At 37.6% G+C, this 14268-nt stretch overlaps 1 protein-coding gene across 3 annotated transcripts in view; it reads right to left on the bottom strand.

Annotated features, from left to right (window-relative positions):
- Positions 1-713: 713 nt before the first annotated feature.
- The window catches only part of cadm1a (cell adhesion molecule 1a), a 309318-nt gene continuing 295763 nt past the window's right edge, over positions 714-14268 (bottom strand). For all 3 annotated transcript variants that reach the window (XM_026328921.1, XM_026328919.1, XM_026328920.1), the window contains 2 exons: positions 3776-3904; positions 714-1902 (listed from right to left, as the gene is read on the bottom strand). In XM_026328921.1, the coding sequence (XP_026184706.1) occupies positions 1784-1902; positions 3776-3904 (248 nt within the window). In that variant the 3' untranslated portion in view covers positions 714-1783. The remainder of the gene's footprint in view (positions 1903-3775; positions 3905-14268) is intronic.

Below are 14268 nucleotides of genomic sequence, written 5' to 3' on the forward strand. Positions count from 1 at the left end.
GATCTCCACCTCACTTCACACACATCTGTCACATAGATTCAGGACTCATTAAGCTGGCTGCTTGCTATATGAACACATAATGAGCAAATATGCCATTGATAGACCTTCATTGCCATTGATAGACCTTCATTGCCATGTTAATAAGCTCGGGCATTAATGCAAACCATGGTTTAACACCACGGTGCACAATATATGTATTAAGTTACAATACAAACAATGAATTACTTTTGGCATTCCCCAGTGGCAAAGCAAAACAGAGCCTCGTTCAGTTTTGGCAGGTGATACATAAAAGCAAGATCAAACAGCAGAAAGAATAAGTTTCAGCACATATAGACATGCAAAAATATTAAATGTTCAAGCATTCAAGCTTCTGTATCAAAGCAAAACCATAAGCTAAATATTAAGGTGTGATGTAATTGAAAAGCCTGACCTATCTCTCAGAGCGTTAAAGTTTGAAGACATTTACTTTCCCGAACATTTGCTGGTTTTACAATTTAACAAAACTCACAATGGGCATGATACAATAAAATCCACAAAGGTACTCCATTGTAATTCTAGTAAGTTGTAAAAAATATTTCTTAGTAAGGATTAGTGTACAATACAGCTGTGATTCCATTGGCTTGATTTACATTGGATTGTGTGTGTATGATACTGTATAACATGAATTTGCCGATGGGAAAACCTGGACTGCAATGACTTTTTTCATGTTTGGAGCAGGTTCAGTATTTCTAAAAGTAACATGAATGTATTTAAGTTTGGAGTTTGGCTGGGGTAAGGTTATGTACAGTACACCAGTGTCTTTTGGCTACTGGTTGGCCAAAATTAATATCAAGTATTTTTTCAAAAGCCTTTTATTACTGAGGCAACTTGACAGAGTTTTTTTAAGGGTTTTAAAACAATTGGAATGGGAATTTAACTTTATAATTTCTATCATACTTTCCTTTTGGTTATACTTTGAATGTGGTTGTGTTCAGGAAGGGGCAAGGGAAGGCATATACAGTACATCAAACCTGTTTCTTTGCTTATGTCCTTTGTACAATGATATGTAAAGCATTCCATGCATTTTTGGAGCTGTCAAAACTTCAGGGGAAAGTAATGGCTTGAGAGAAATCACAGTATATTGGAGAGAGTTTTTATTATGCAGGAGTGGATGCATGTGTGTAGACACATTTAAGAAAATGAATAAAGTGACTGTGGAGTTTTACCCTCATACAAAAGCCAACAGCACACTGATAATTACGAGTTGGAAAGAGGTAACGGGAAAAAGGGTGCAAATGTGGTTATGCAAATGAGGATCAACACAAATCCAAAGTACAGCTAGAACAAAAAAAAAAAAAAAAAAAATTCAGAACAAGGCACAGAATTTTCTGCAAATGGTTGAACTAAATGAAATTCGTACCAGCAGTTAGGGAGGTGTCAAAATGTGAAGCTCTCTACAGTGATTTCTGGCAATGTCTGGCACACCCTCCCACCCCCCACCTGTCCCCCTTCTCCGTTTACCAAAAACCCAAACCCTCCCAATTCTTTCTCCTTTTTTGATTTTATTTTATTTTTTACACACAAAACATTCCATCTACATCTGCAGACTAGACTAAACAACGGCTTAAAACCAGGCCTTTCTTTAAAACTCTATTTCTCTTCTACTCCTTGACCCCTCTACTCTCACTAAAAATGATCCTGAACCAACTCAAATCCCTCCATCAACCCCCCTCTACCCTTCCCCTAGCCCAAAAAACACCTTGGTGTTCCAAAGGGAACACTTGAGTGAGGGGTCCTGTTTTGATTAGATGTAGTACTCTTTCTTTTCATCCGAGTTGGTGTGGCCACCCTCTGCGTTGATGATGGCTGTGTCTGCGTCCGCTGCATCGTCTGCTCCTTTGGCTTCATGTGTGAAGTAGGTACCTGAGGAGGAAGGGATGAAGGACAGTGTCACGGACTGGATAAGAGCCTGCTGCTTAGATGATAGAAAAGATTAAAATATGCCCTAACACCCCACAGTACCTAATTATGCAAATCTTCCACCCTGTGGCCGTTTACACAGATCTAACACCAGCAAGCTGTATTATTCAGATTACACTTCATTTTCCCACTTTTTCAAGATTGGCACATAAAAATCAGGGTTTAGAAATGATCTTGAGTGTGTGAGAGAACATGGCTTACACCTTCATATTAACCTTGTCAAGTTCAGCAAAAAAAAAAAAAAAAAGAGGATCTAGCAATCCACTTCAAATCTAATTTATAAGATTTATTCACATCCTGTCACTGCAGAGTTTCATAACGAAGGCGAGATCCTCGAACAAACGAGGATGTTCTCGTTCAGACGTGGAAAAAATAAAAACATATCTGCTGCCTGAGTAGACAGAACATGGTGTTCATTGGTGCCATAACACAAGCATGATGACCAGGAACGTGTCAGAAAAAGCTGAGTTATTATCGAACATTTCTGGCAGAAGTAGTTAAAAGTTGCCCTCATATACCGAAATGCGATGTGATTTTTCATTGGACGATCTGAATTACAGCTTCAGTCTCACATCTCAATATATCATTTTCTTATTAAGAATTCATAATTTAAGAATAATTTAATTTATCCTGGCTGCCAAGTACTGCCACTTTAAGAGATCTGGGCTTTTAGCTACACCTGTGGGCAGATAGTAGGGGAATCAGCCACTTAATGAATGGCATAGTTATGTTGGCACATGGTTTCTCACTGTGTATTGTGGAGTCTTGGTTGTCATCCTGCAAAGCTTCTAATCACTGGACTGTAATAGATGTGTCTTTTTAACCACACATCTGACGGCCGAGTGGCTAATTTTTACCTCACTGGACACAGATAAGCCTGCTTTTACAACACCAAAGACACACAGAGACAAAAAAACTAGCTAAACTTTGGCAGGTCTAAGGAGTTGTTGACAGACAGTAATAGAAGTCATGCCAATGTTAGGTGGCTGAGAAGGTGAGGCTGATTACAAATAATGAACTGCGTGGGTAAACTGTGTAGCAGGCATAAAAACTACTGCACAGTACAGGGGTTTTATGGTTTTTTTTTTCATATAAGACACATTTCAGTTCTTGAGTGAGATTCGTCAAGAGACAAAACACATCATGTCACGCTGAACATTCAGACTTGTAATAAAGGAGGAGAAATGGTGACAGCAGTTATCACTATGAAATAAGAATACATCTCTTCTACGCCTTTACATTGCCTCAGTATTTGCACTTGGAGGTGATGAATGTATTTAACACAGAAATACAGTATGAAAGAGTGACATTCATTAGAGAGATTATAATTTCGTCTGCTTTATGAGGCCAGCATACAAGATAGTTAACTACAACTATGCATGGCAGCATGAAAAATCATTAGGAAGCCATGGCCTTAATAGCAATCTTTCCATTATTTGTATAGCATTTATCAAAGGATGTAAAAAGAGGTTTTTATGGAAACAAAAGTAAAAAGGTTATACATGATAAACCTTGTTTTGTTAGATGAAACCGTTTTTTTGACTGAAATATTTCTCAGGTCATGAGCTCAGACATATTCCATATAATGTCATACAGTTTTATGTTATGGCCATCTGTTAGAATTATTTTAGGTTGTCTGTGTTTCTGAGAAATCATGTTTTTCTGTCAGCTTGGCATGGCTGGTGGTTCTAACTACTCTGCCCCAATAATATGAAGAAGAAGCCATACATAATAATCTCACTGGATGCAGCTGTAATCAGTGAAACACATGAATGTGCTAGTATTGGATAAAAGTATGCATTTACAAGTGTACTACCTTTGTGTCTTGCAAAGTAGCGCCCCAGTACAATGAGTAGACAGAGCATGGCAAAGACGACCACGGCCACCACTCCTCCAATCACTGCATGGTCCACTGTTCTGGGTGCACCTTCACCAGCTCGTGAATCTGAAAGTAAAGAAAAAACATATTGTACTGTGAACACACTCATCAGCATTCAGTGTTACACCGTGGGAATAGCAATCAGCCACCAAATCCCTATAGGGATGTCTGACATTTAAATGTGGTACAGATTATACTTAATGTATGGCATATAATTGGAGCTACATTGAAACATATTGTTGCCATGAACAGAACTAACTGACCATATGGCTTGCATGGTGGACTTTAGTGTTGCCTGGGGCCTAACCCACATACTGTAACTTTAACCCACAGTCAATCTAGAGCTGCCTAGTCTACTGTCATAAATGCTTCTCGTGTGCTTCAAACTCTACTATCCTAGAAATAATCACCCTGTTGCCAAAACCCAAATGTCTGGTTTGGTGGACCTGCTATGGGATTTTCTTCTCTCACTGAGTAGTTCCCACTGTTGATGTCTGATCTTTGTATCTCCTCATTGCTTGTTTTAATTAAAAAGTTGAGTTCTTGATCTTCGGTATTGTTGTGTGTTGCATTCACTTCTTCAAAATAAAAGTATGAAAATTAAATAAATATTATTGTTTGCAATACTACATTGTACCACAAAAGTATTCTCCTGGGACTAGTTTGGCTCTTTTTTGTCGGGTCGATAATTTAACTACAAAATTGCTATAACAAACAGCTTGGATTGAAATCAGGAATTGATTCAACTGAGCAGAGAAAAAAGTTGCCATCTTCCTTAAGAATTAGTTTGTCAAAATTAAGTTTGCATCACCCTTAGAGTCAAGGCCTAGAAAAAAAAAGATCTTACAAGAAATCTGTACAAAGGGCTCTTACCCAAGAATGCACACAACTAAACTTTCACAAATTGCTTACTGAGTGGAAATAGCTGATAAGGTTTTTAACATCCAAAGTAGGCATTAAGTAAAAAAAAAAAAAAAAAAAAAAAAACAACAAACGCTGATGCTCCAGCTCTAATACCATGTGAAAGCTATTGATCAGGTGTCGAGGGATCCATGACAGCCCAAAGTTAATATGCATTTGTGGATGTGGTTGGCCCTTAATGGCACAAAGAAGGAGCAAATTATTTTACCAACAGCCCACACTATGCAATAGAAAGTGAGTAGGACAGGGTGGGGATAGTAAAGCTAAATCCTAAATGTTGCACTAAGATGCAACATGAAGTTAATTCTGCAAAGCACTTTAGTACCTAATATAATGTATACAATACATTATATATGCATTTTCATGCTTTTAGCTTATTTCAATAGCATTATACCATATACTTAACCTTCACTTCTGAGCTAATGTCTTTTTTAAAAACTTAGTTTACGGAAAATATGGAATGCCAGAAAAAATGAAGTCAGCTCAATGAACAACAGCAAGTTCTTAGCAATCAGTTCACGTGGAACAGACCTTCAGCCCCCACCATCCATTAGTGGTAGTAATGCACTAAAACCCCTCCACATGCTTCTCCAGCCTAATTCTACACTCAAGGGGATTTGCTGAGTGAGCTCCAGGAAACAGAAAGAGCAGACCGCAATTTATTAACAAATAACAGAAACAGAGAGAGAAACACGATGGATAACATCAGTTACCGCCCACCCCCACACTCCTGCATTACCCCACCTACAGGAATCAAGGAGGGAGGGTGGTGGGGGGCAGTGCAGTGCTACCTGTCAAACTCAACAAAACATTACCTGATAGATCTAATAGGTTATTTTGACTTAAGATTTTCTTTTTTAGTGCTGGGCAGATTCAATTAAACTGAGCAGGAATCCTTCTGACATCCAATTCGCTCTTGTCAGGCTGCTAAAGCTGTGCTTTAACACACTTTCTTATTACGATGTTAATGTGGACTTTGGCTTTGGGGGAAGAGTGTGTGTGTGGTGTGGTCAGGGTGGTAGGAAGTGCTTGGATTGTTGCAGCTAATCGTTCTTGATGGCCTATACAGCATAAAACTTTCCCTGTTTATATTTGTTTATGATGGCAGTAGGGACAAGAAAATCAGATTCTCCACAGCACATCAATCTTCTCATCACATCACATGCTGCTACATAAAACAATAAACTCTGCCCTGTGGGTTCACCTGTGTAAACTTGACAAAGTCAAGCAGCTTTTTAAAGTCTTATAGTGGTCAGCCTATACATTAAATAAATAGCCTGGCCTCTTAGTGGCAATAGATGGAAGCCTCAGGCCTCACTAGAAACTTGCTCTTATTCGACCATGAGCATGAATTATCCATCATCCACCCAGCTTGCTTTAAGACTAGGAATCTTTAAGTGTTAAGGTTGGGGGCTCAGCACAAAGCCCTGCTGTGCTCCCATGTTCAGTATGATAGAGGGCGGAACATGTGCATGAATGAGGAAGCATGTCTCCCCTTCGCACATATTGTCTTTCAGTGAAATACTTCATTGTTTAACATCCTATCTACCACAGGGCAATATTTCAACTACACCACCTCAGAACTGGTCACTTCCTGCTTTACTGTTTACCCTTATGCTCATCTGTGGTCTTGTGTGTCCGCCTGTGGTTTTCACTGTATTGTACTATTTAGTGTATACTGTGTATACAGTGTGTATTGCAGTGTATTACATAGTAGCAAAGCCTTTGGTGTATGAAACGTGTCTATAAATTAAACATTAGCATCTGTATATTGGATTTGTGCATAGGGATTTGTGTATTTGTACTTATTATGAAGGCACCAGGAAGTTGTTCCACTAGAGTTTCATTGTACACATATAGTGACAATAAAGATCTCTCTCTCTTACATACTGTGCATGGTTATATAACAATTTCAGCCTGATTTATGTGGTATAACTATTTTGGTATAAGGTGGAGCGAGACAAAAAGATCCAGGGTCAACAAAATCCAAAGGTTTGTTCACATAGAGTTTGCTGATTGTAATTTAAAGTATAATTCTGAGTAAATACAATCCTGATCTCACTTTTATTGCTTTGCCTATTATTAGCAATGACAACATAATATACTTATTAAAAGCTAAGATCTCAACAGTACATTTCAATGAATCCAGCAGTTACATCATAGCTTTATTCAGTTGTTAATATGTATGTTTTGTCATTTCATTTTGCAGCATTTGGAGTATAGGTATGCTGGATTCATAATTCATGTGTCAGGAAACAGTATGACATGTTCAAGAAACAAATCATCTATCTTGTTTCTGTTCTATAAACATGACAGAAAATAGAGAAAACAACAAAAGGAGAATCTCTGCTCATATACAAACACTTCATCAAATCCTAAAGGCATCTAATATGCTCTACCTCTAAGCAAGTAGAATTATTATTCAGGGTTGTCATAGGAGTATTCTGTGGTGTCATTTTAATGTAGTGTGGGTTTAGCTTTATGCCTGGTTTCCTGGCATCCCCCTTTCTTACTCTAGTTTGATTGCAACAAAATCATCTTAAAAATGCATTTGATGTATTTTTTTAAATGAAATTTAAAAATAAGGATATGACTCAATCATCACAAAACTCTTCCAGAATTCTCAACCTGTTTGATCTTAAACTCTGAGGAGCGCTTACATCACAGCAATAATAAGAGTTTTTTGTCAAATGGTAAAACTAACCATTTCTGCCATAACCAAATTCAAAAATAAAAAAGGGCTTGCCTGGGATCCATATTTAATGAGTCCTGTTTGCAAGCTCAAAGTACTGTCTGTGTATGCTGTCATTGTCTGGAAGCACTCAGTCTCAATGATACCGCAGAAAACAATTTGCATGTCATATCAGTGAACATCCCTCATGAGCAATTACTGTCACCAAGTGAAACTCAGTACATTTGTGTTATTATTTCACATGTGGAGTCAAACATCAGATTGCATGAATCATTGTTTTAACAATCAATGGAGTGCACATTCAAAGAAATTTTAGTTATTGTCTTTCCTTAAAAGTCACTTCTGTAACAAATAAAAACCACACATAAGACCCACATTATACTATTTTAACAGCAGCAGTGGATATTACAAAACAAAAAGATGTTAAAGTTACACTAAGTCTAAATTGACATCTACTATCCAAAATAGCTAGAGCCATTTAGAAAATTATATGAAAGAGGCAGGTGGCCCTTAATTTCGTGACCACAGCTCAAATGAGTGTTTTTGCTCAAAGTGCCAAACCATCTGACACTTAGCACTACACTACACAGCTGTCTTTAGATTTTTGTATATTTTTTCTCAATTGTTTTGGTTTGGACTCTCATCAACCAGGTTTTGAGGAGCAAAACAGCAGCAATGTTCAGCAAGCAAACTGTGATAAACTGACTGAATGTTACTTGAACAGCAGACAGAAACCTAATCAGCTAAAGACCTGTACACTGTGTGATGAGACCTGTTTCCTTCTAAATGTTGGTAGAGACGAAAACAGAGCTAATAAGAATATTAATATAATATATAATAATATTAATTTTATATTTGGCTTTCATTCATCATGCCAGAAACATGACAGCAGTGGGCTGGTAATGTATGATGGAGAAGTGACATTAATTCTGTTAATACATCGTGAAAGCATAAACAGCTAGTTTGTTGGATGAGGTCCAGAGACAGATTTTATGATCAAGTTACAGATCAGGGCTGTAAAAATTGTGGGCAGTACAAATATTACCTGTTTTCAAGAATATCATTTATATGCAAGAAAGGGTGGGCAGTCAAAACTAATGTATATTGGGCAGATAGAACAGTTCCTATAAAATAACTCAAGACAACTGGAGAATTTCTGTTTAAGCACCATGAAGCTGTTGTGTTGTATTGATGAGGCCAAATGAATTATTAAAGCACCCCCTTTGCTTTGTTGCTATAGCCCATTTTGTGAAAGATCTAAGAATGAAACTGCTGGTAGTATTTGGACATCATGAGAAAAAATGAAATGTGCAGAAGATGTTTGTGGTTATATGATAGTACTTTAGTAGCTACTGTATGTTAAGCAGCTATGAATCAAATACTACACTATCATTTAAAAAAAAGTTAGAGATTAGATTAAAGGTTGTATAATAAAGTTATGTGTTGCATAATGACTTTACATTCATCATATATGCTTTCCTGAATGCATATATACATGTATTCACAATCATAACTCTCTTCTTTTACCATTATATTTGTTTCTGTTGCTCAAATATTTCTTATCTTTTTTAAAAAGCTAATTCCAGATGATGTGAAACAACCAAATATGTGCAGAATCCAGCTGTTTGTTTTCATATAATGCCTGTGCCGTCTAGACTTATCTCAACAATAAACCAATGCCCAGTCTCTCTTTGAAATGTGCTTGAAATATAAATGATTAATCAAAAACTGGCTTCAAAACCATGGTGTCCACAGGGCAAAACAAAGCATGTGACAGTCAATAAACAGTGTGGTCATTTTGGCAAGGGGAGAGATGCCTGCCTTAAGTGGGAACGTGGAGTATCTCATTTTCATAGGACATGTTGACAAAGGCTTGATTTGAGACAGAGGAGATCTCCTAATTGGATCTTCTAATCTGTTAATTAAGCATTAGTGATTTCACTGGTATGCCTGTGCTACCTGCAGATAGAGGGGCATTCAGAAATACAGCGGGGCTATGTGGGTAGGGTGTCATAAGAGCACACTGGCTTGTCAAGATCCACTTCCATTCCCCACAACACTCTTGGTTAAAGAGTGAATGTAATTAAAGTCCCAACGAACCGATTCATTGAACCTATTTAAAAATGTCAGTTAAATCTTTTGCCTCTCGGGTAGTGTGCTACACTGCTTACATACAGAGTGACTTGTCCTAAGATTTATTAAGTCTTTTTCCAAATGTCAAAAAGTATTTTGCTTTATAACGACAGCAGAGCCATTAAAAACGCAGAAGGAAAAAAAGATAATGCCTAAGAGGTCAAATAAAGTTGAAAATTAAATTAATAAATTCAATGTTATAATTACTGTTATGTAAACTTTGACTTCAGCACTGATGCTTTTGCTGTTATCAGTTCTCATCACTAAAATGTGATCCAAGATATGATGACTCCTACAGTATCTTTCCAATTTTGACACCAATGGCCAACCAACCAAACCAAACTGAGAGCCCTGATGACACTGAGATCATTTTATGTTACAATATGTAATGAAATTGATGGTAGGCCCCATTAAAACCAAGATTAAGTTTTGATTTACATAAGAGTGAAGGGATTGACTGTAATATATCATGAGAATAGATGCAACACTGATGATTCCAGGCCCCCACAGAGTCCATTAATACTAAACAACCTTGACCTCCTCATCAAATATGTAAGACAATCTAAATACATAAAATCTAAATTCATTTATGACCAACAACTATTGATACATAGATTATGACTTCCTCAATTACTGGAGGCGGGAAGAACAATGCAATAATGTTACCAATGAAAATTAGAAAAAAGTTTCTTTAAATCAGAAGCAGTATGGTTTGGGGCAGGCTTGCTGTCTTATTGACAGTAGATTTCAGTGTCAGGGAAGATATAGTTGATTAGTTTTGGGCAAACAATCAAAGTAGAATACAACAATAAAAATTAAATAATGGTGACTTAGGGAATCTATACAGACTTTAAAACTGTCCATTCATCATTGCTAAGAATGTTGTTGGACTTGGGTTTTTAAATGAGCTTTTCTACACCCATTCATTTTTCACAGGCTCTCTTGGTATAATAGGCAAACACGGTGTGCAGTTGCCTGTAGTTCATTCCTCATGGGGGATTTACATCAACTTATAGTTATTTCCTGGAGACTCACCCTAACGTCAACAATAATCTAATCTCACCTTAACCTTAAACCAAGTTATCATCACAAAATTCAGCGTTTTCAACTGTGGAAACTAAGGCCATGTCGCCCTCCATGTGACAAACAAGTTTCAGTCCCCACAGTGTGAGCAGTATCAGGTGCGCACACACGCCCACATGCATACACACAGAACACGTGAACTCTACCACTGCCCCTATTTGACTAGGAAGGGTTCACTGGGAACATCACTCCGATGATCGCTTGAGAATATCCTGTAGCTAAAAGCAAAGACCATAAAAACTAAGTAAGTACTAGAGAAAGATTTATAGGTCCACTGAGTATTGTCGAGCCATCTGAAAGGCAGCACAAGCTGACAGTGGATGACTTGACTCAGGTTGAAAAGTGTCATTGCAGGTTGATACACAAAAGCACCAGTTTTGTTACATATGCTGTACCAATGTGTTCTACTTCCCATAACAGCACATCTCGGTTGCTGCGCCATGACTAATTCTTCTCTCTCTCTCTCTCTCTCTGTGTGTATACTGTGGTAGTACTGCATAAAATTTTGTCTTCTGTCCAAAGTGTCAGCATGATGCAATATCCACTATATTGCATCATGCTGCCATGGGGATATTAACTGGTTTAGACTTTAAACTGTGAATTTATGGCTTACTCAATTGTAACTGGTAAGCTTATGTGAACCCCGGCTGTGTGATAGTGTCAATAAATCACAGAATTAGCCTGAAAAAACCACATAACTAACCAACCATGACAGGGTATGCACTACCTAGAACTAAAATCACTAACAAGACTCTTCTGAATACTAGAGGTGAGATAGAAATTTGTGTAATATATTTTTATTAGTTTAAACTCAGCACTCAAACTAACATCATTTTACCATAATTAAATTTGACAAAGCAGTGAAAGGCAGTGAAATTGAACTAAATCATGAATTCATATATTTTTTAAATTCATTAATGGGTTTGCAGCGGAACAGCAGTTGTAATTAATTAGTTATACTGAGGTATTGTCTGGAAATAACACACTTCTGGCACAAATATCTGAAGCTGCTTTTAATATTGCACACACTAATGTTCCATTGCTCCAATGTTAAATATTGTTTAATTTAAACCTGATAAAGGTGGGTAGTTCTTGTTGTGTGGTAGTTTTCATGTAATATAAACCTTTGCCCATGTAATGAATTTCGTTTATGCTTCCAAGAAACACAACAATACAGTACAGTCATGAGGAGGAAAGCAAATGCTCCAGCTCCTTGCAGAAATAAGCCAATGGTCCATTATCTCCTAAGAAACCTTGCAATTTTTTTTTTTTTTTTGATGGAGCTATTCATCATTTATCCAATCACGGCCGGTCTTCATCCAAAATGTAATATAATTATGGGCTATAACTGTTCTCAGGATATTAAGCTGTATCTAGGCCATGGCTAGCTCGATAAACACCTTCTAATAATGACTTTTAGTGGTCTCAGGAGTGACTTATCCTAACACATTGAGGACTCTCTATGGCTCCCAAGGCCAAATGAGTTTGCAGCTTGTTGCAGAGATGCACATCAGTCCTGTTAATGGGGACAATGTTTAGAAAAAAAGCTCAGTGGAGTCTCTCTCCATCCACCAGACTGCCCTTTCTTCTCTCACGCGTGATTATTCAACGCCCTCCCTCAGATTTATGATTGTGGTTGTGAAAAGTGGCCAGAAGCCTGGTTTGCTTATGTGTGTGCTCATGTTGAATGATATTTTCAACCTGACACAAGACAAGTGAGGATCATTTTGTATTACACAATGCACCCTCTTGACTTTAACAGAAAAAGGGTCAAAGTAAGTGACTGACAGTAACATGTTCATTATGAAAAATATATTTACATGAATTATCAGCAAAACACAGAAAGGAAAATGTTTTTAAGTGTTTCAAAACAAAAAATCTCATCAAGGTCCCAGGAATGCAAAGTGCTGATAAAACTGGAACTCCCTAAGTCAAGTCCTGTGTCTCTCCTGCTCTTGGCATATTGATAACAACAACAGAAGAGACTGTGTTTATCCTAGTGTTGTGAGACAGAATGGTATCAGTGAAATGACATCAGGGGCTTTGTGTAGATCTGTGTACACAGCAGACAGCCCTGGGTGAAGGAACTGTGCCAAGGATATGAGGGGCTAATCCTGGAAAAGAAGCCAGAGACAATGGCTACGTTTACATGCATGCAAGCAGTAAACAGACTGTAGCACATTCCCTGGTCAAGGTTGTATTCAAAGAGGAGTTCTTTACGTAAACCTTTCATAGTGTACGGTTACTTTCCTCACTGACTCTACTCATTTCCATAAAACAAATTCAAAGCTACAGCATGTAACTTTTTTTTCTAATACATTTTGTGGAAATATGCTCCTCTGTGACAGCCTTGCTGATCTGTCCAGGGCAAACCCCAACTCTCACCCAATGTTTGCTGGGATTGGCTCCAGCCCTACGCCCCCACGACCTTGGATGTAACAGGATAAGCAGTAGATAATGGAAGGAAATATGCTCCAAAACAAAATCTCAATGTGGAGAAATCCTATCAAGGGGTTCTGTGACCCAGAATCATTGAACAACCTGGCAGCAGTACAAAGGTATTCTGTTGTAAAATATCTCAGTCAGTCTCAGCCTTTTAACCAGTCAGAGTTGGCCAAAGTCAGAAAGTCAGTGGGAGCTCATGGCTATCAATCAATACTTAAATATGCTTCTCTTCTACCCCTCATCTTGCACTCAGATTTCAAATACTAGCTGCTGGAAGCCATCACTATATACTCCTGACTCACATGTGATGATGCTGGACAGAGTGTAACAGTAAAGCGCAAAAAGTCATTCCAACAACACAGGTCAGAGGTACCCTTCAAAAGACTCGTATAACTACTCTATAAATGATTCATATATAAGCATTTTTTGGCCTGTTACCTCCAAGGTTAAGGTCTGGATCATTTTAAGTGACTGCCTAATTAATCCCTTAAATCCCTTATCCCATGTTAATGGTTACCACGACTGAAGACAGCACCAACTAAAACAATGTATGTACACACAGCTGTACTTTGAGCTAAATGCAAATGTTAATATGCTAACAGACTCATAAATGACAATGTAAACACACAGATGCTCAGCAGGTGTAATATTGTGTACCATAACTAGTTATAAACCAACACCTAAATGCATGATCTGCAAGCAGACTCGCCATTTACTTTGCAAGAATGTGCAGACAAATTCTGTTGTGCCACCTTCTTGGCACAGCACTTTCTACGCCCACTTGGGAAGCTGGTTAGTGCTAGACAACACTTCTGGAAGCTTTCACATATCCTGTATAGTACATAAGGATTGCCCACCAGAGACAAGAGAACAGTAAACAATGTCCGAAAGTATCTGCAGGACTTTTATAATTGAAATTTAATATAATTTGTGAATCACAGTTATTTAAATAAAAGTAACAGTAATGTGCATTAAAAGACATTGTTCCAAATGTGTTCATTTCTACTGAACCAACACAGAATGATTTTTTCAAAAATGTATACCACTAGAGTCTGATGTTCAGCTTTTGTTCAGCAGACCTGTAGCTGCTAAGAGACAAATGTTTGAAGAGAAAAAAAAAAACAAAACAGAATTCTGCTATTTTGTAAAGATGGAG

This window comes from Mastacembelus armatus, chromosome 14 (assembly GCF_900324485.2).
Source record: "Mastacembelus armatus chromosome 14, fMasArm1.2, whole genome shotgun sequence".
NCBI classification, from domain to species: domain Eukaryota; kingdom Metazoa; phylum Chordata; class Actinopteri; order Synbranchiformes; family Mastacembelidae; genus Mastacembelus; species Mastacembelus armatus.